Genomic DNA, 20,827 nt, shown 5'->3' on the forward strand with positions numbered 1-20,827 from the left:
AAATCAAAATGCTCTGCGGTCAGAAAATATCTACAGATAGCTTCTGTTAATAAGAGATAGTCTTAAGACTAACATGCAAAGGGAAAGCGTATTTTCTGCAGAAGAGGGTGGGAAAGCCTAGCCTTCATGGTGAAAAGTCAGGAAGGAGAGAGGATGGTCCCTTCTTTGGGAGAGTAGCCAGAACTTGGTCTTGGTTGGTCTTTGGAAATGAATGAAGAGTCACTCTAATTTCTTTCAGCCTTTTGAGTCAAGATGTGGATCAGTCTGAATTGGTGGTGAGCTTGTATTCTGATCTTAGAAGAGAAAGACCCAATAGTAGATACCAAGGGAAAACACGTTGAAAACCCCATTACTAGAAATATTGGAATTCTCCTGCTCAGCTCAGTAGACCCCGCTCCTGTCCATCAAATGCTGGTCATAGTGGCTGCCCCACCAAGGTCTCGGTTTTGAACCTCTCAAGATGTTTTTGGAAGGAAACTTGCAGTGATTTGGGGGATTTTGAGCAGGTAAGGTCTCCCCTTTCTGGCAAATGACTCACTTTCCAGGATGAGACTGGGGTTTGTAGCAAGGTGGGGACAGGAGCCCCTGATCCTCCCTCTCTTCGGGTTTCTCAAGGCAACTTATCTTATGTCGATCTAAGACTTTGAGGATCATCACTTAACCACATGTACCTCCAGCAAGATCTTCAGGGTGTTAGAAAGCTGTTTGAACATTGAAAATTGTTTTCTTTTCTTTTTAAAAAGGCATTTGCCTGATCGACCTGCCTTCTTTTGACAGAGAAGGAAACTGAGACTTCTTGGTAAGGTGATTCACCTGTTTTTACTTGGTAGGTAGGAAAGCCAGTCTCCAACTTTGTGGTTCTATGAAATCCCTTCTTCTTTTGGTTCCCATAACCCACCCTCTCTTGCAATACCAAGCTGAGCTACCAGTTGGTCACTCTAGTTCTCACTAATAATCTTCTGTCATTTCTATTTACTTCTTTGTTCTGTTTCCCTAGACCAGTGCCTAGTAGGTCCATAAATATTTACTGACTACTTACTGTATAATCCATAGGGAGGTAGTCAGTAAACACATGTTAGCAATTAGTCAGTAACATGCGCTGGCAGAGTATTGTAAAATACATTGTTACTAATGACAGTATACCCTTAGACAGTGTATACTGACTAAGCCAGAGTCTCCAATGACAGGGAGAGTGAGTTGGGGAGAAAAACACTTTGTGGGCTGGTACTTATTTGCAAGGCTAATTTATTTACTTTGGAGATGCCTTTTATGTACTGTCTTAGGGATCAAGGGTAAGTTCTCCGATGCTAGCAGAAACAACATGAACAAACTACCAGAGGCAGCTCTTTGGAAGGTGGAGTGATTTGCTAGGAGTGCAGGTGACTTATGTTTATTTGCGTGCCAGCTGGCCAGAGCTGCAGTCTCACTTTTGCACAGACTGGCACCCTCGTGTTTCCAGTCTTCTATTTCCACTAGGGCTTCAGCATTGCTGAGGAGATCCTTCCAGCTTCCCCCACTGCTCCCTTCCTTATTCTCACGAAGACTGACCTGACCCTTCTCCAGTCTCCCAGCCTCTGAATGCTGCCCCCACCCCTTCCCACTCCATGTAGATGACCGCACCTCCCACTTCTCTGGAGTATGGAAGAGGTCAGAGGGATCACCCCTGTCTTCCCGAGCAACAAGCCTACCCATGATAGACAGCAGCTGCAGGAGCCTGCCCTCCCCTCTCCACTTGGCACGGAGCAGTTCCCCTCTCCTCCTGCTCAGCCTCATTCCCACCTGAGCCCAGCCTCCTCGGTGTTGTCAGCTTCAGCTCCACTTTCCCTGCAGGGGTAGAGCGGCGCCTGCTTCCCTCTAATGTTAGTTTCCTAGGCTGTCATAATCAATGACTGCAAACCAGGTGGCTTGAAACAACAGAAATGTATTCTCTCACTGTTCTGGAGGCCAGAAGTCTGAAATCAAGGTGTCGGCAGGGTTGGTTCCTGCTGGAGACTCAGGGGAGAAACCGCCGGTGCCATCCCCGCCAGCTTTTGGTGCCTGCTGGTCTCCCTGGCCTTCCTTGGCTTGTGGCTGCATTGCTCCAGTCTCTGCCCCTGTCTGCACATGGCCTTCTCTGGGTCTCTGTGTGTATCTTTTTCTGTTGCTTACAAGGATGCACTTACTGAGTTTAGACCTAATCCAGGGTGATCTCATCTCCATTCTTACCTTAATTATATCTGTGAAGACCCTGGTTCAAATAAGGTACATTCTGAGGTTGTGGGTGGATGTGAAGTTTGCAGGGAGGAGGAGTCGGGTAGGGGGGTACTATGTAACCCACTACACTTCCTCAACTGCATTTGTTGGCTTCCCTTCCTGTCTGCTCCTCAGTTCCCAAATGCATTGGGATCTTTCTCTGACATATTGGCTTTTGCACACTGTCACCTCCACCCAGAACATCTCAAACTTGACTGTATGTTAGAATTACCCGGGAGTTGTATTAAAAAATACTGATGCCCGGCCAAGCTCGGTGGCTCACGTCTGTAATCTCAGCGCTTTGAGAGGCTGAGGCTGGATGATCGCATGAGCTCAGGAGTTGGAGACCAGCCTGACCAACATGGTGAAAACCCATCTCTACAAAAACAATTAGCCAGGCATGCTGGTGCATGCCTGTAGTCTCAGCTACTTGGGGGCCTGAGGTGGGTGGATTGCTTGGACCCAGGAGGTTGAGGCTGCAGTGAGCCGGGATTGTACCACTGCACTCCAGCTTGGGTGACAAAGTTAGATGCTGTTTCAGAAAAAAAAAAAAAAAAAAAAAAAATACTGACGTCCTGGTCCCACCCTGGAGACTCTGATTTGGTTGTCAGGATGTGGCCTGGGCTTGGGGGCTTCCCGAGGTCTCCCAGTGATTCTGATGTGGGGCGGACTTTGAGAGATGCATATCTGGAGCCCGCCCCTCCCCATCCTTCAGTGGCTTGGCTAACCCCTCCTCATCCAAGGCCCCTGTTTAGATGGCTCCTCAAGGAGGAAGCATTCCCTGACCCCACACGGTATGGGGTGCCCCCCCTTTGTGCTCTGACAACCCAGTTTACTTGTCAGTCTCTGTCCTATAAAGATGGAACCAGGCAGTGTTTGCTGGGGCTCAGCACATAGTGATGGTCTCCAGGCTGTATTTCCACACTGCCCAGTGGGGAGAAAAAGGCCGCAATGGGACAGGAGACGTCCACAGGCACACACCTGGTCCTGTGAGAACTTAACAGAACCTCTCCAGCCATGTCTCCAGGCAGCTCTGCCCAAGCCACCATGGCTTTCTCCCTGCCCAGCAGATGGGCCTCTCTGCTCAGTGTATTTCAGAAAACATGTAAAGCAGTTTCACATAAAGCCCTGCCAGCTCAGGGCACAGAATGTAAATTCACTTTGCTCATTTTGCAGGGCTTGGGAGTGGGTATGGGGTGTGGGTTAGAAAATGGATTTTCTCACATGCTGTTTTCCCTCTCTGCCTCTCTTTGTGACATATATATTTTTATGGAGGTATAATTAAGATGAAGTAGATTGCACAGATTGTAAGTGTTCAGTGATTTTTGACAATCGCATATACCCACGTAACCACCACTCAAGACAGAGCACTTTCTTCACTCTTGAACGTTCCCCATGTCCCTTCAGCCAAGGCCGCCGCCTCAAGCCCACACACGGAGGCCGCGCTGTTCTGATTTCTATCACGGTTGATTAATCTTCCCTGTTCTAGAACTTTATAGAATGGAATTAATACAGTGTGTACCCTTCTGGGTCTGGCTGTTTTTGCTCAGCATGTTATTTTTGAGATCTGTCACTGCTGTGGTGTTATTCAGTAATGCATTCCTAATTATTGCTGAGCACTACTATTCAATTGCATGAATATAACAATTGTTTATTTACCATTGATAGAAATTTGGTCTGTTCCCGGGGCTTAGGTTTATGGATAAGGCTACTATGAACATTCCTACTCAAGTCCTTTTGTGAGCAAATGCTTTCATTTCTCTTGAGTAAATGACCTAGGAATGGACTTGGATGTGTATGTTTTTATTTATGTATTTTCAACATCATATTCCACTGTGAACAAGGATGTATGAGAGTTCCAGTTACTCTACATCCTCACCAATATTTGGTATTGTCAGTCTTTTAAATTTCAACCCTTCTAATGAGAGTAAAATGGGATCTCATTGTGGTTTTAATGTGCATTTCCCTAGTGACTAATGATTTAGGTGCTTGTTGGCTATCTATGTATCTTCTATTTTTTAATTTTTTTGAGATGGAGTCTCACTCTTGTCCCCCAGGCTGGAGTGCAATGGCGTGATCTTGGCTCACTGCAACCTCTGCCTCCCAGCTTCAGGTGATTCTCCTGCCTCATCCTCTGGAATAGCTGGGATTACAGGCGCCCGCCACCATGCCCGGCTAATTTTTGTATTTTTAGTAGAGACGGGGTTTCACCATGTTGGCCAGGCTGGTCTTGAACTCCTGACCTCAGGTGATCCACCTGCCTCCATCTCCCAAACTGTTGGGATTACAGGCATGAGCCACCGTGCCTGGCCTATGTATCTTCTTTGGTAAATTGTCTGTTCAAATATTTGCCCATTTTTAACTGGGTTATTCATATTTTTATTGTTAATATGCATCAGTTCTTCATATATTCTGGACATAAGTCCTTTGTCAGATTTGTGTATATTTTCCCCCCGTCTGTGGCTTACCTGTTTATTTTCAGGTAATGTCTTGTGTCTTTTTTTTTTTTTTTTTTTTTTTTTAAGACTAAGTCTCGCTCTTGTTGCTCAGGCTGGAGTGCAATGGCGCAATCTCGGCTCACTGTGACCTCCACCTCCCGGGTTGAAGCAATTCTTCTGCCTCAGCCTCCTGAGTAGCTGGGATTACAGGCGACTGCCACCATGCCCAGCTAATTCTTGTATTTTTAGTAGAGATGGGGTTTCACCATGTTGACCAGGCTGGTCTTGAACTCCTGACCTCAGGCGATCCGCCCGCTTTGGCCTCTCAAAGTGCTGGGATTACAGATGTGAGCCACTGCGCCCAGCCCAGGTAGTGTCTTTTTATGAACATTCATATTTTATTTTGTTGAAGCCAAATTTGTCATTTTCTTTTCTTCTGGGATTAGTACTTTTTGCATTCCTCCAGGAAATCTCTGCCTATCTGAAGGTAGCAAAGACATTCTGTTACATTTTCTTCTGGAAGCTTTTCAGTTCTGGTTTCATGTTTGGGGTTCTGATCCATGCAGGTTGGTTTTTGTGTATCATGTGGGGTAGGGTCCAGCTCCATTGTTTTCCCTATGGAAATTCAGCTATTTCTTATGCCTTTTTTTTTCTGAAAGCAAAAGATTAGAAAACCTACGACCCCGATGCTTCTTGCACACCTTCTGTTTTATCCCTCACTTTACTCTCCGGGGTCTAGCTGGGGGTTGGGTGCTAATGCAGCATTGCTTCAGGAAACCCTTAGAATTAGGGAGGGAGGCCTGGGCCAGGTGTGGTGGCTCAGGCCTGGAATCTCAGCACCTTGGGAGGCTGAAGTGGGCAGATCACTTGAGGTCAGGGGTTCGAGACCAGCCTGGCCAACATGGCGAAACCCCATCTCTACTAAAAATACAAAAGTTAGCCAGGTGTGGTGGTGCACGCCTGTAAACCCAGCTACTCTGGAGGCTGAGGCATGAGAATCACTTGAACCTGGGAGGCAGAGGTTGCAGTGAGCCGAGATAGCACCACTGCCCTCCAGCCTGGGTGACAGAGTGAGACTCTATCTCAAAACAAATAAGGATTAGGGAGGCCTGAATGGCATGTTGACTGTGCTTCGCTTTGTGAATCAGAAATGCTCATCTTGTTCAGCTGCTCCTGCCGGAAGCTGAAATGACCATGTCATTATTGTGGGCTTCCCAGTATTTATTCTTTCAACTAAAAATACGTTTGGCATGTGATATATACTGATCTGGGCACTAGGGATACAGCCCTGAACAAAACAAAGTCCCTGCCCTCACAAAGGTTACATTCTAGTGGGGAAGACAGACAGTAAACAAGCAAAGACATCATTTGAGAGCCAAGTGTCATGATGAAAATAACAAGGACCACGGGTTGGTGGCTTGAGAGTGTGGGAACAGCAACATCACCATGTTGGTAGGCTGGTTAAATATGTGTCTGTCATGCTGATCAGGGAAGGCCCCTGTGAGGATGGAGCTTGTTCACCAGGACCTGAGTGATTGGCCCATGGGGAAGTATAGCCAGTACAAAGGCCCCGAGGCAGGGATAAGCTCGGGGTCTCCAGGGAGGAGAAAGGTAACCCTGGGGGACTGTGTGGAGTATTACAGGTGGGGCGAGGGGTCGGAGGTGAGGTCTGAGCGTGAGGTCTGAGCCCAGGCTGGGGAATTCAGATTTTATTCTAATTAGGATGGGAAGCCATGGGTTCCAAGTAGGAGGTTGACATGATGTGATTTCTGTATATATAGTTTTTTGAGACGGATTCTCACTCTGTCACCCAGGTGCGATCTTGGCTCACTGTAGCCTCTGTCTCCCGGGTTCAAGCGATTCTCGTTCCTCAACCTCCTGAGTAGCTGGGACTACAGGAGGCCACCACCAAGCCCGACTCATTTTTTTATTTTTAGTAGAGACGGGGTTTCACCATGTTGGCGAGGCTGGTCTCAAACTCCTGACCTCAGGTGATCCACCTGCCTTGGCGTCCCAAAGTGCTGGGATTACAGGCCTGAGCCACCACGCCCAGCTGTGATTTCTATTTTAATATTCATTTAGCACACAGCCTAGCACATAGTAGGTGCTAATTAATACTTGAAGGCAGAATGAAGGAAGAAAGAAGATGAGAGGGACAGGACAGGGAAGAGGTGTAGAGAAATGAACAGTTATTAATCACCTGCTGTGTGTCAAGTACCTTCTGTATTGTGGCTAAATCAGTATGAGAAGAGGCTGGAAAAACTGTAGCATGGAGAAGTGAGCTTGGCTACGGCCATCCAGCTAGTGAGGGGACAAGCCAGTGGTGACGTTGCATCCCACTGAGCCTCGGGGCATCAAGGCTTAGCTACATATTGAGTGATAGATTAATTTGGGTCAGAAACCCAAAGGGTGGCATCATCTCATTATAAATCAGAGACCAGCTCAAGGGCCTCCAGGGGGCTGTGCGCACCTGCCCACCCCACCACTCATCCCCCCACCCCCCATCCCCCCACCCCCCATCCCCCACCCCCCATCCCCCCACCCTCCGGCACTAGATTGTCTCCTTCAAGATCCTGTAGTGGTAACTCTTGGATGAAACTGGAGCATTGGGCAGAAAGCAGGTTGGCCAGGCCTTTGTCAGCCTCTGCTCTCCAAGGCAAGTGACCAAGAAGCCCTATTTCAGAAGTGCCAGAAAGCCACATGATGGGGAAAAGCATTTTAGAGTGGCGGTTAGGACTGTGGGCTCTGGAGCAGGTAGCTTGGGTTCAAATCCTGCCTCTGCCACTTACTGGCTGCTTAGTCCTGGGGAGATTACTGAAACACTCTGTGCCTCGCTTTCCCTATCTGTAAAATGGGAAGAATAATAGTACCTCCCTCGGGGTGGCGGTTAAATGCGTGTGTGTCTCACACAGTAAATGCCAGACGTGATCCCACAGGGTAACTCGAGTGCCTCCTTTGTGGTGGCCCAGCGTGGACAGATCTGGTTTTCTTGCCTGCAGCCCTCCCGTAGTTCTGTAAAGCAGGCTTTACATACCTCTGGCTGACACCCTGTCACTGCAGGAGTCTGAAACCCAGGCAGCAGTAGGCCGGTGTGAAGAGTCGAGCAGACAGCCTGCAACACACCCTGCTGCTGGGAAGGAACCCCGATAGTTATCTGGCCCAGTGGGGTGGGCCAGCTGATGAGTGAGTGGAGGAAAGTTGTTTTTTTTGGAGAGCCCAGGATTGGGGTGGCTTCTGTGCTGATTGAAATAGTTACCTGCCCGGCCCTTTACTGGGCTAGTTATGAGGGAGCTGGGAAGGCAGAGTGCCCTTCTGAACACCTACGATGTGCCCACAGATGCACTGAGGTTAACTCATTTCCATCCTCATCATAACCTCAGAAGGCCCATCTTAAACGTTTGCTCAGTTCATTTGTTCAGAAGCATTTGATTACATGCCAGTGATGGAGGCATAGAAAAGCACCCTTGCAGGGTGTGGGCGCCTGCAGGCGGAGGCTCCGAAGGATGAGTGACTTGCTGCAGTCCCACGGCTGGCAAGGCAGGGGCAGAGCTGGGGTTCAAGCCGTCCTCTTTTCTCTGTCCAGGCTGCCTGGGTTCCTTAGTGATCCAGAGCTCATCAGGTTTTGGGCTGATGAGCTCTGGATCACTGAGAATATTCCCACTGGATCTGGGAATATTCTGAAGAGGGTGCCTGTTGGTACATCGGAATGGTAGAGTAATGATCTGATCGGAGGAGAGACAGCAGCTGCTACTCTCCCTGACGTCCTGTGGAGTGGATGAGATAGGAAAGTCTCACAGGAGGGGCGCTACTGCTGCATTTCTCCATATGAGAAAGCTGAAGCCGAGGCCCCCCCACTGGGGCCCACAGCTAGAACTTTGTCACTCACTGTGTGTCCCATGCGTTTGCACACATCATACCCCACTCCCTTGCTGTGGAACTTAGTGGCTCCCTCAAAGAGGTGAGCCCCACATTAAGGGAGGTTTTGGTTCCCCCCCACTCTCCCACTTCCCAGGGAAGACCCAGGGAACAGCCAGAGTGGAGGCTGAGGGGCCTGTCTGCTGGCCCTGCTCACAGCCTCTCCCGGGAGATGCCTGAGTCAGCAGCACATTCTGGGCCAAGCCAGACCCAGCCAGACCAGGCTCACGGCCAAGGATGGGGCCTGATACAGAGACAAGAAGGGCTGACAGCAGCTGGAGCACCGAGGCCAGGGTTGCTCAGTGCTTGGGCCAGAACGATGACCAATGGGAGGAACCTTCTTGCCTGGGCTGGCCGGTGTCTTTCCCACGAAGTCCTCCGTTTCACTGCAGAGGGGCCCATGGGGTAGTGGAATCCCACAGTGTAGCTCCAAATTCTGCCTCTCCATTTGCTGTGAGCTCCCAAGCTTATTCCTTCTCCTCTGGGAGGATCAATGTCTTCTCCTCTAAAATGGGAGTGATTCCTGCTTTGTGGTCTCGTGAAGTTTAGCAATAAAAATAAACACAACTAACATTCACTGAGTCCTGATGAGATGCCACGCAGGCCATGGATTAGCTCACGTAATCTGCAGGCAGCCCAGTGAGGTTAGTGCTGTGATATTCCCATTTTATAGATGAAAAACAGAGGCAAAGAAATTAAGTGTCTTACTCAAAATCCCAAAATTAGAATGTTACTTTTACGTGTGAACCCTAAATTGCTTCCTGGTGTGGGTATTTTATAATATTTTTAAAAATGTGTATATGATGTGCCTGCAATCTGTAGTCTTTATAGCATTTGTAATTGTCTGCTATTTATTTTTAGTTTTTTGAGACAGAGTCTCGCTCTGTCATCCAGGCTGGGGTGCAGTGGCGTGATCTCGACTCACTGCAACCTCTGCCTCCCAGGTTCAAGCACTTCTCCTGCCTCAGCCTCCTGAGTAGCTGGGATTACAGGTGCATGCCACCATGCCCAGCTATTTTTTTTTTTTTTTTGTATTATTAGCAGAGATGGGGTTTCATCATGTTGGCCAGGCTGGTCTCAAACTCCTGACCTCAGGTGATCTGCCAGCCTCAGCCTCCCAAAGTGCTGGGATTACAGGCATGAGTCACCCTGCCTGGCCTGTTATTTTTTAAATTTAAATTTATTTTTATTGTTGAAACAGAGTCTTGCTCTGTCACCCAGGCTGGAGGGCAGTGGTGCAATCTCAACTCACTGTAACCGCCACCTCCCAGGTCAAGCAATTCTCTTGCCTCAGCCTCCCAAGTAGCTGAGATTGCAGGCACGCACCACCACGCCCAGCTAACTTTTTTTGTAGTTTTAGCAGAGATGGGGTTTCACCATGTTGGCCAGGCTGGTCTCAAACTTCTGACCTCAAGTGATCTGCCCACCTTGGCCTCCCAAAGTGCTGGGATTACAGGGGTGAGCCACTGCGCCCAGCCTGTCCGCTGTTATTAACAGAACCTGCCCTCTCTGCAGGAGCGAATTTCTCTAACCAGTCTCTCCTGAGGTTCTTGGATAGATTGTAATTCTTGGCCACCCGGCTTGACGGCGAATTTCAGATAGTCAGGCAATAACATCCCATTTCCAGGCCCACTTGGGCTGATGTGGGGGAACCCTGTGCTGGTGTAAGTTTTCTTCGCTGAACCTTTGCGGTGGCTGCTGCTGTGCTGCAGGTGGGCACAGTTGCAAGAGAAAGTAAACACCCAAACTGGTTAAACCAACAGCGTCCTGTTGATTCAGAGCTCGTAAAATACAAGAGCCCCCCGAGCCACTTTATGATGTGCCAGAATCCAGGGGTAGGAGGGAAGCCTGGGGAAGTCACTTTGCAGGGGCCACCTTGAAGCTTAAGCTGGAGGCAGAGGTCAAGACTTCACCCGCAGGCCTGAGCCAGGCCCTCACAGATGACTTTAAAAGCGAGGTGCCTAGTTTGGTTGGAAAACTGCAGGCTGTGCGGTTTGCAATCTCAGAAATGAATGGGAGAAAGGGGGACTGATGAGGAGGGTGGGTGCAAGCCTGGGAGGCCCACTGGGCTTCCTGAGAGCCCTCCCACCCACCCTGGACCTGTCACCCCAATTAGCAGCCATAGGTGACCGAGGTTGCATCAGAGAGCAATAGAGAAGTAGAGCTCAGGAGGGTAATTTGGGCTGCTGTGCGCTGGCTTCAGTTCCTCTTTCAAAAGCTAATTGCTTTGCCTCTGGGTTCTCTGAGGACTGGGGCCTTCCCTGGAGGAGTTCCCCGTCCTCAGGTGGCCTCTTAAGTGTGGAACTTGGCTTTTTTTTTTTTTTTTGGCTATTTCTTTTTTTTTTGTAATTTTTTTATTTTTAGCTTTTAAGCAAATGTGCATGACAAGTCACCCGGAAAGATTGTTAAAATGCAAATGTCTGGCCTCTGCCCAAGAGATTGGGGCACAGAGGGTGAGGGATGTGGCCTAGGCGTCTGCATTTTTATCTAGCACCTTCTGACCCTGCGTTGCTGGGGGAAGATTCTGCTGCAGGTGACCTGGGAGCCACACTTTGAGAAACACTGGCAATTGGGGTCAAGGAACCTGGGCCGGGCATAGTGGCTCATGCCTATGATCCCAGCACTTTGGGAGGCCGAGGCGTGTGGATCGCCTGAGCTCAGGTGTTTGACATCAGCCTAGGCAACATGGCTACATCCAGTCTCTATTTAAAAAAAAAAAAACAAAAACCTGGGTTATGGCTCAGGATTCACTGAGAACAGCAGTGACCACAGAGGTGACCTGTGTACACACATGCATATGTTTGGTACATATATGGTAAAATATATAAGACAACAGTGTCTGTGGCTGGCACAGCCTCTCAGAAGCTACAGCTTTTATTGTTGCTAACCTTGCTGACCCATGTTTATTAAGCCAGACACACTTTTGATGAGCTCATTTAATCCTCATAATGACCTGTGAAGTGGGACTGTTAACAGCCCCATTTTACAGATGGGGAGACTGAGGCTCAGAGCTGTGAAAACCCCTACAAGGATCACCCAGGGGGGTGTCCAACACTGTAGCCTTCACCAAGAGCAGGTGCTGCCCTTCACTGAAGCTGAGCTCTGAGCATCTGTCCTCTCCTCTCTAGATGGGAGTAATAGTGTCTTCCTTGCTGTAGGGCTATGATTTAAGGGTTTAAGCAAATAAAGTGTTTTGAAAATAACTTAGGAAGAAAAAGAGGGGCATTTTTGAAAGTCAGCGATAGCAAAGACCATCATGTCTTCAGCTGTTACTGTGTGCTAAGCATGGGCTGTTTTGCCTTATGTAGGATATTTTCTCCTATTGTAAAATACACATAAAATTTACCATTTTCGCTATTTTAAAGTATACAATTCAGTGCATGAAGTACATTCACAATATTGTGCAACTACCACTACTCTGTAGTTGCAGAACTTTTGTTTTGTTTTGTTTTTTGTTTTTTTGAGATGAAGTCTTGCTTTGTCGCCCAGCCTGGAGTGTAGTAGCGTGATCTCGGCTCACTGCAACCTCCGCCTCCTGGGTACAAGCAATTATCCCACCTCAGCCATCCGAGTAGCCGGGATTACAGGTACATGCTACCAGGCCCGGCCAATTTTTGTATTTTTTAGTAGAGATGGGGTTTAACCATATTGGTCAGGCTGGTCTCGAACTTCTGACCTCAGGTGATCTACCTGCCTCGGCCTCCCAAAGTGCTGGGATTACAGGCCTGAGCCACCACGCCCAGCCAAACTTTATCATTTTTGCTTATGAGGAAACTGAGGCACAGAGAGCTGCCACTCGAAGGCCACACAGCTAGTAAACTATGAAGACAGAACTTGAACCTGGACAGAGTGACATCAGGCTGAGAAAACCCCATCTGGCCTGCAGAACTTTTTTTTATCACCAGAAAAAGAAACGCCTCACATATAAGCAGGCACTGCCCAATTTCCACCTACAGTGAGCCCCGATCTGCTCTCTGTCTCTCTGAGTTTGCCTGTTCTGGCCGATTGACATAAATGGGGTCATATGCCATTTGTCCTTTTGTGTCTGGCTCCTTTCACTTCACTTAATGGTTTCAAGGTCCACCCATGTCATGGCATGGAACCAGCACTTCATTCCTTTTCATGACTGAGTAATATTCTGCGTGGATAGACCATGCTTTGTTTATCTGTGTATCCATGCATGACCATTTGGGTTGATATTTGATATTTTACCGTCTATGTACTGACCGCGTCCATATATTCATATGCAGGGTCTTGTACTGCTTGAAGCAGACCCATGAGGGCAGGTACTGTTATGACTTCACAGAGGAGGCATCTGTGACTCAGGTGAAGTGACTTGCCCAGGGTCACAGAGCAGGGATGGCAGATGCAGGACTCAAAACGACGGCTTTCTGACCCCGGAGCCCAAGCAGCAGTTAATGATGTATTCTCTTGCAGCTCCCAGGGCCCTGTATTACCCTGCAGTGATGGTACCACAGATAAAACCTGGCCGTGGCCTCTTGGAATCATTTGAAGATTTTTTTTGTTTTTGAGAGGAGTCTCGCTCTGTCGCCAGGCTGGAGTGCAGTGGCATGATCTCTGCTCACTGTAACCTCCGCCTCCCCGGTTCAAGCAGTTCTCCTGCCTCACCCTCCTGAGTAGCTGGGATTACAGACGCATGCCACCATGCCCAGATAATTTCTTTCTTTCTTTTTTTTTTTTTTTTGGAGTTTTAGTAGAGACGGGTTTCACCATGTTGGCCAGGATGGTCTTGATTTCCTGACCTTGAGATCCGCCTGCCTTGGCCTCCCAAAGTGCTAGGATTACAGGCGTGAGCCACCGCACCTGGCTTGAAGATTTATTTATTTATTTATTTTTTTTAAGATAAAAACGATGCTGGGGTCCTGATCCTCAGACCATTTAAGTCAGAATCTCTAGAACAGCTGTTCTCAACCAGGGATAATTTTGCACCCCTCTTCCCCAGGGGATATCCAGCCTTGTCTGGAGACAATCTTGGTTGTCACAGCTGGGGGGTGCTCCTGGCATCTGATAAGTAGAACCCAGGGATGCTGCTAAACATTGTACAATGCCCAGGACACCCCCTGCCTGCTGACAACAAAGAATTATCCAGCTCCAAATGGCAATAGTGTCAAGGTTGAGAGACCTTGCTTTAGAATTGGGCCCTGGGCTGGACACAGTGGCTTATGCCTATAATCCCAACACTTTGGGAGGCCGAGGCAGGCAGTTCGCTTGAGCCCAGGAGTTCAAGACAAGCCTGAGCAACATGGCAAAACCCTGTCTCTACAAAAATAAGCAGGATGTGGTGTCACACACCTGTAATGCCAGCTACTCGGGAGGCTGAGGTGGGAGGATCACTTGAGCCCAGAAGGCGGAGGCTGCAGTGAGCCATGATGCCACCACTGTACTCCTGCCTGGGTGACAGAGCAAGACCGTGTCTCAAAAAAAAAAAAAAAAAAAAAAAGGATGGGGAGGGCCTGGGTGTCAGTATTTTTAACTTCCCATTCTAATTGGCCAGGGCTAAACAGAGCTTCTCAAACTTGATAGTGCACAAGAATCACATGGGCTCCTTGTAAAAGTGCAGATCTGGGCTGGGCAGGTCTGGGGTGGGGCCCGAGGTGCACTGCATGTCTAACAAGCTCTCCAGTGATGCCAACGCCCCTGGCCCGCACTTGCAGTTGTGAGACTAGAATATAGCTAAAGGCGTCCAGGCAGCTGGACTAGACTCTCACTGTTTTCTCTTTTTTCTGTCTCTTTAAATTTTCATTAAAAAAAATAAAAGTTTTCCTTCAGGTAGGGAGGTAGGAAAGGCAGACTTGGCAAAGGTTGAATCTGTTGGTTGCTGAGACTATGAGGCTTTGAAGGGAGAAGCAGTGAGGCTGCCGCAGGAAAGAGAGGAGCTGTGTTCACAGCAGCGTGCAGTGATTCACAGCCCAACTGTCCGCGCCAGCCTCCCGCCCAGCACTGAGAGCTTGCAGCCCCTTCCAGTCCCCAGCCCTCCTGGCCGCAAGCCTTGGGCTGGCTTGCCCAGTAGCGATGACTCAGGCTTTCCACCTGTAAAATGGGTGGGATGCTCTCGCCAGTGCACCACCCATCCCCGGGGCCAAAAGCCCCCAGCTGCTCCCCAATTTCATAAAAGGCAGATCTTCAAAGCCTGAACCTGCAGCTGCTGTTCTTGCTGCTAATAAATCTCATTTGTGGCAGCTCAATTAGGAAGTCATCACAAAACTTTGATATTGAAAGAAAGGATTAATAACCCAGCCCCTGTGGGAGAGATTAGCAGCTTCTGCGGAGAGGTCTTTGTAATATATCCTTGTAGCCGGCAGCCCCTGGGGCAGTGCTGGCAGGCGGGTCTCTGGGAACAGAGGGTGCCTGGGCTGAGCTGGGGGTGGGAAAAGCCATCAGGGGATTGGTTTGAGTCGCTGCTAGGTGGCACTCTCGAGGTGGAGTGTCTGGAAGCCTCTGGCTGGTGCACGGCGACTCCTGAAATGTTGCCAAGTGCATCGTTGCTCCATTGAGTGGCCCCAGCAGATGCAGGGGGATGCCAGTGGCCTGGAGGCCCAGGCAAGGCAGGAGGGAAGGGTTAGAATTGGGCCGTGGGCCTCACGCGGTTGCTGCCCAGGCTCCCGGATGGGGAGGTCCGCAGGCTCCTGGCATGGAAGGGGCTGGCCCTCTGCCCAGTTCTCTGGGCTGGGGGAGGAATGCCAAGAGCTCAGACTGACTCACCCCAGGGGGCGGGCCTGGCCTCTTGGCCCACGCTGGAAGGAGAGAGGCCTGAGGAGGTGGGGCCCTGGCTGTGGCTGGGATCTGTTTCTCGCCTGCCCTGGGAAGGTGGCTGGAGCAGGTTTTCATTCTTTTCTGCAGCCTGGCTTCTGGAATAGGTGGCTGGCTAGTTAACCTAAGAGATTGGGCTCTGGAGCTAGAGAAACCTGCTTTTGAGGGTTCAAATCTAAGCTTCACCATGGATCCTTGGCCAAGCGGTGACTTTACTCCTCTTAGCTTTGGTTTTCTCCCCAGTCAAATGTGAATCATTTTAATACTTCCTTCCTCAGAGGGTTGCTATGGGCATTCAACTCTAGCACTCTGGTTTAGTGCTCAGCAGAGGCCTGTCCTGTTCCTCCGTTTTTCATTTATTAAAATATAGATGAGGACATAGATGTAAATAGATGAATTGAGAATACATATTGGGAGATACACACATATTCATATCCATTCATCCACCCACCCATCCATCCACTCACCCACCCATCTGTCCATCCACCCACCCATCCACACACCCACCCTTCCACCCATCCATCCACCCATCCATCCACCCATCCACCCACCCCCCCATCCATTCATCCATCCACCCACCCACCCATCCACTCATCCATCCATCCACCCATCTATCCAACTACCCATCCATCCATCCATCCATCCATCCATCCATCCATCCATCCATCTATCCATCCATTCCCCCACCCACCCACCCACCCACCCACCGACCCACCAACTAGTACGTTCTCCTCCTAGGTTCTTGGCACTATTCCTGGTCTAGGCTTACAGCAGTACACAAAGCAAAGCCCCTCCTTCCTGGGCTTATATGCTAGTAGGTTAAAGATGAAAGAAGATAAACCAATACAAGCTACATATAATGTATCTGAAAGTGAAAAGCTCTATGGAGAAAAGCAAAGTAGGACAGAGAAAGCAAAGGTGACAGAGAATGAGAGAGAGGGACCGGGCTGAGTACTGCTGTTTTAACTCTCGGGTGGGGATGGGGTGGGTTAAATAAGCCTCCCAGAGAAGGTGACAGCTGAGTAGAGACCTGCAAGAAGTGAAGAAGGGAGACATGCAGGTAACTGGGGAGGACAGACACTAGAAAGTGCAGATGCTCAAAGGTAGGAGTGTGCTGAGTGTGTCTGAGAGACAGAATGTTCTAGAAGTGTGGCTGGAACAGAGTGAATGAGGGAGAGTTCTAGAAAAGGACATCATGGGGGTAGATCATGGATGTCTTAAAGACTATGTTAAAGATCATAAATGAATTCCAAAGTCAATATGTCTAAACCCTTCAGGTACTATATCCTAAGCTTAGCATACATGATGCCTTCGTGTTTTGGCTGACATCAAATGTACAAAGAAAGGATATACTTTAACAAAGGAAACCTCTTACAAAGAAGTTTATTTGCTCATCCCTTTATAAAAGGATAAAGAAAACCAATTCTCATGTACCTGTCCTCCTTATAAGGACAACAGGCAGCCTCTGGCTTCCTGTAAGGAGAACAGGCCTCTGTCCCTTGATTCATGAAAACGAAATGTGTTGTTAGAGGGAAATTAGCTCAAATGACTTAGAGCACTTTCACAAGGCGTAACATTTGTACAGTCATTGATTGTCAGGGGTGATGGTTCCACATTTTAGATAACAACAGGTGACACAGGTGGGCAGAGCATGTCATATCTCAGTACCATGAAATCAGACCTCCTCTTTTGAGCGGACATCTCCCCTTATCACAGTGACTTCTCTCTCTTTTGCCTGCAGCCCAGCGATCTGCTCACGAGCTGCCCATGGTTGAAAGACAAGACACGGACAGCTGCCTGGTCTATGGCGGCCAGCAAATGATCCTCACGGGGCAGAACTTTACGGCCGAGTCCAAAGTTGTGTTTACTGAGAAGACCACAGGTCAGTGGATTTTTGAGCTCTTTCTCTGTCCCTCAGAACCATGCAAAAGTGACCATCTCTTTATTCTATACAACTTGGTTTTGCGGGGTAGATCCCACTGTGCAGTTTTATACCCTGCTCTTTTTACTCAGCGTGTCTTCAGGGATTGTGATGGTCATACCGTTCACCATTGCATGAATGTGCCATTCTGCATTTTAACTCTTCTAGGTCATTTTGACGGAAAACGAGATTATCTCCCACCCTCAACCCTTTTTTAAAAATTACTTTTTTACATAAGGAAGGAAATTTTTAAAACTTTTTGCTATTATCAAGAAGAGAGGCCAAACAGCACAGTGATAAAGCATGCATACTCTGGCCCTGGATATCTTGGGTTCAAATTCTGGGTTTGTTATCTGCTTGCTTTGTGATCCGAGGCATATTACCTAACCTTTCTGTGCCTTAATTTCCTCATGTATAAAATGATAGTAACAAAATGTCTTATCCCATAAAGTTGTCATGGAGGTTAAATGAGCTAATACATGTCACGTAATTGTAATAGTGCCAAGTACAGCATAAGCCAATTAATATTGGCTACTTGTATTTTTATTATAAGTAGTTCTGCAGTTAATCAGCTTATGCTTCTAGAATTAATTAATCTTGTACATGAATCTATATGTATATCTTTTTAGTTTATTTAGGGTTTATTCCCAGCAGTGGAATTTTGGCTAGTTATTCTGAGGACTTTAAATACATATTGCTAAACTACCTTCCAGAAATCTACAAATTGAAGTTGCCATAATGTCAGTCATAGTTTCACCCCCATCCCAGAAATACCATTTTTTTAAATTAAAAAGAAATCATTGTGGAATTGGTACTTCTTTCTACTTTGCATTTCCTTGCTCTGAGAGGCATAACGTTTTGTTTATTCACCATGTATATTCTTTCTTTGGTGTACTATCCGTGTCTTTTTCAGTGGGTATGTGGTAGAAAAGATGCTGATCTGAAGTAGGAAAATATCAGAGTAAGCAATAATTAATGAAATAAATGTGTTGTTAGAAGGAAATTAGCTCAAATAACTTGGGACACTTATTTTGGATACTAGAACCAGTTTTCTTTTTCCTTAACAGACATGATTTCAGTAGGTTACTTCAAAGGGGTGTTGATGTTTGTCTATTTGTTTATTGTCCTTAGAACAATCTGAGAATATAACGGGTGAGTTCTCCAGTTGGAGGGATTGTGCAGTGCACAAGGGCACCTCCTCTGAGGGCTGCCATTCAAATTGGATATATCACCAGTTTACACATTAGTAAGACAACTTCTGGCAGGGGGAAGCAGACTGTCTCAGGCAAAGAGTGCTTCTTCCAGTCTCACACAAATCATCCTTTTGGGATGGGCTGGACATGTGACCGGGGTGTGATAACTGCATTCTCACAGTTGGAAGCATAACGAGAGGCAGAATTTATTTTAAAAGGGTTTGATGATGCCTTTGCGAAAAATAACAAAAAAGGTATTAAGTAAGGCTGTGGCAGTGGGGAAGGGAGATGCAGGGATGGGTCGGGAGTGGTTTAGAAGGCAGACGTCACTGAGGTTTGATGGGATGTAGTGGTGTAGAGAGGCATTAAGAATGCAGGTGGCAGGGACAGGCACCAGGCAGGCTGCGTGCCACCCAGGCTGCTCTCCTGCTCACCGGCAGTGTCACCTGTGGAAACTCTCCATCATCTATCCCCTGAAAAGCAGGGACAGTGACAGTGCCCACCCGCAAAGGTAAGGTCTGAATGAATTAGAGCAAGTAGGCTTAGCACCAGAAGTGCTCGGTAAGGAGCAGGGGCTGCTGCTGTTTTTCTGGAGCTGCTGTGGATGGGGAAGGGGAAGAGGTTGTGTCGAGATTGTTTTGTTCATGTGGTGCACTTGGCCAGCTGAGATTTAGCACACAGGAGAGGAGCTCTGTGTGGGGATGAGGTTGGGCAGGGAGGACGGGTTTCATTTTAGAAGTGGAAGTGTTGAGTCTCAGGTACCCATGGGCCTTCTTGGATGAACCATGATCTCACCTCTGTGGAAAGGCAAGAGATTGGGAGGTACGTGGCCACGTGGTCTAGACTAAGAAACCAAATCCTGGCTGCAGATGTTGTCTTGGGAGCTGTCAGCAATGAGATCCAAGGTGAAGTCCTGGAAATTGGCTCTGACCTCTCAGGATGGCCTCCAGTATGAGAAGGGGAGGCTTAGAAAACTGAGAGCCACATCCTTTAAAGGTGGCAGAGGAGGAGCTGCCACAGCAGGAGGAGGAGAACCACGGGAGTCTGGTGACCTGGAGACCAAGGGAAGGAAACTTGAGAAGGGTCAGCAGAGGCAGTGCTATGAAGGTCACAGAGCCCGAGGTCAGCCTGAGAGTCCGGTGAATGGGGGGCCTCTGGTGATTTGAATCACACGCACCCAGGTGGTGGTGAGTTGAGTGAGCTGAGGAGAGTAGCGTTGCTTGAGGGATCGGAGGTGATGAAGTAAAGTCTGCTCCAGGCAAGAAGACTGCACCAGCAGTGCCCAACCTTTTTGGCACCCGGGACCAGTTGCATGGAAGACAGTTCTTTCCAAGGGTTGGGGAGATGGGCTGATGGTTTCAGGATGATTCAAGCACATTACATTTATTGTGTACTTTATTTTTATGATTATTACATTGTAATATACAATAAAATAATTATACAACTCACCATCATGCAGAATCAGTGGGAGCCCTGAGCTTGTTTTCCTACAACTAGATAGTCTCATCTGGGGGTGACGGGAGACTGTAACGGATGATCAGGCATTCGATTCTCATAAGGCATGCACAACCTAGATGCCTCGCAAGCGCAGTTTACAATAGGGTTCATGCTCCTGTGAGAATCTAATGGCAGGCTCATCCGACAGTAGGCAGTGCTCAGGCGGTAACGCAAGCGATGGGGAGTGGCTGTCAATACAGATGAAGCTTCGCTCTCTCGCCCGCCACTCACTTACTGCTGTGCACCTAGTACCAGTCTGTGGTCCGGGATTGAAGACCCCTGGTCTGTACCACATTTTTAGCCTCAGCATTATTGACAGTTTGGCCCAGATAATGACTTGGCAGGGGCGCTGCCTTGAGCACTGTAGGATGTTCAACAGCATCCCTGACCTCCACCCACGTGACGCCAGTAGTGCGGCCCAAGTTGTGACAACCAAAAATGTCTCCAGACCTTGCCAAATTTGCCCTGGGGGGGCAATATTGCCGCTGGTCAACAACCGCCGTTCTACGGCTTAGAAATTTTCAGGAAAGACAAGGAAAGGAAAAGAAGAGCATGAGGGAAAAATCAGAATCAGGGTCACCTTAAGCCTTCCCCTGTGCATCTCAGCAGTTCAGGCCCAGCGTCTGCTTGGTGGAATGCCTGCACAGCTCCCCCGAGCTGTCCTGCAAAGTGGGGTGCAGGGAGGAGGCCTGGCCTCTGCCCGCTTTGCCTTGAGGGGCTGATCCAGCCACACAGGGCTCTGTTGGCTGAGTGGTCTCTATTTACACTGAAATCTTTTTGTTGCTGATGTAACTGTGCAGGGAAGAGTTTGAGGCTGGATCCTACGAAGTTCCTTATGGAGTTAGGAGCCAGCCAGCTTT

The 20,827-nt window shown here is 48.4% G+C and overlaps 1 protein-coding gene across 2 annotated transcripts in view; it reads left to right on the forward strand.

Annotated features, from left to right (window-relative positions):
- The window catches only part of NFATC2 (nuclear factor of activated T cells 2), a 155,026-nt gene that overhangs the window by 71,382 nt on the left and 62,817 nt on the right, over positions 1-20,827 (forward strand). For both annotated transcript variants that reach the window (XM_030826421.1, XM_030826422.1), the window contains exon 6: positions 17,098-17,238. In XM_030826421.1, the coding sequence (XP_030682281.1) occupies positions 17,098-17,238 (141 nt within the window). The remainder of the gene's footprint in view (positions 1-17,097; positions 17,239-20,827) is intronic.

Source organism: Nomascus leucogenys, chromosome 13 (genome assembly GCF_006542625.1).
Source record: "Nomascus leucogenys isolate Asia chromosome 13, Asia_NLE_v1, whole genome shotgun sequence".
In the NCBI taxonomy this organism is placed as follows: Eukaryota; Metazoa; Chordata; class Mammalia; order Primates; family Hylobatidae; genus Nomascus; species Nomascus leucogenys.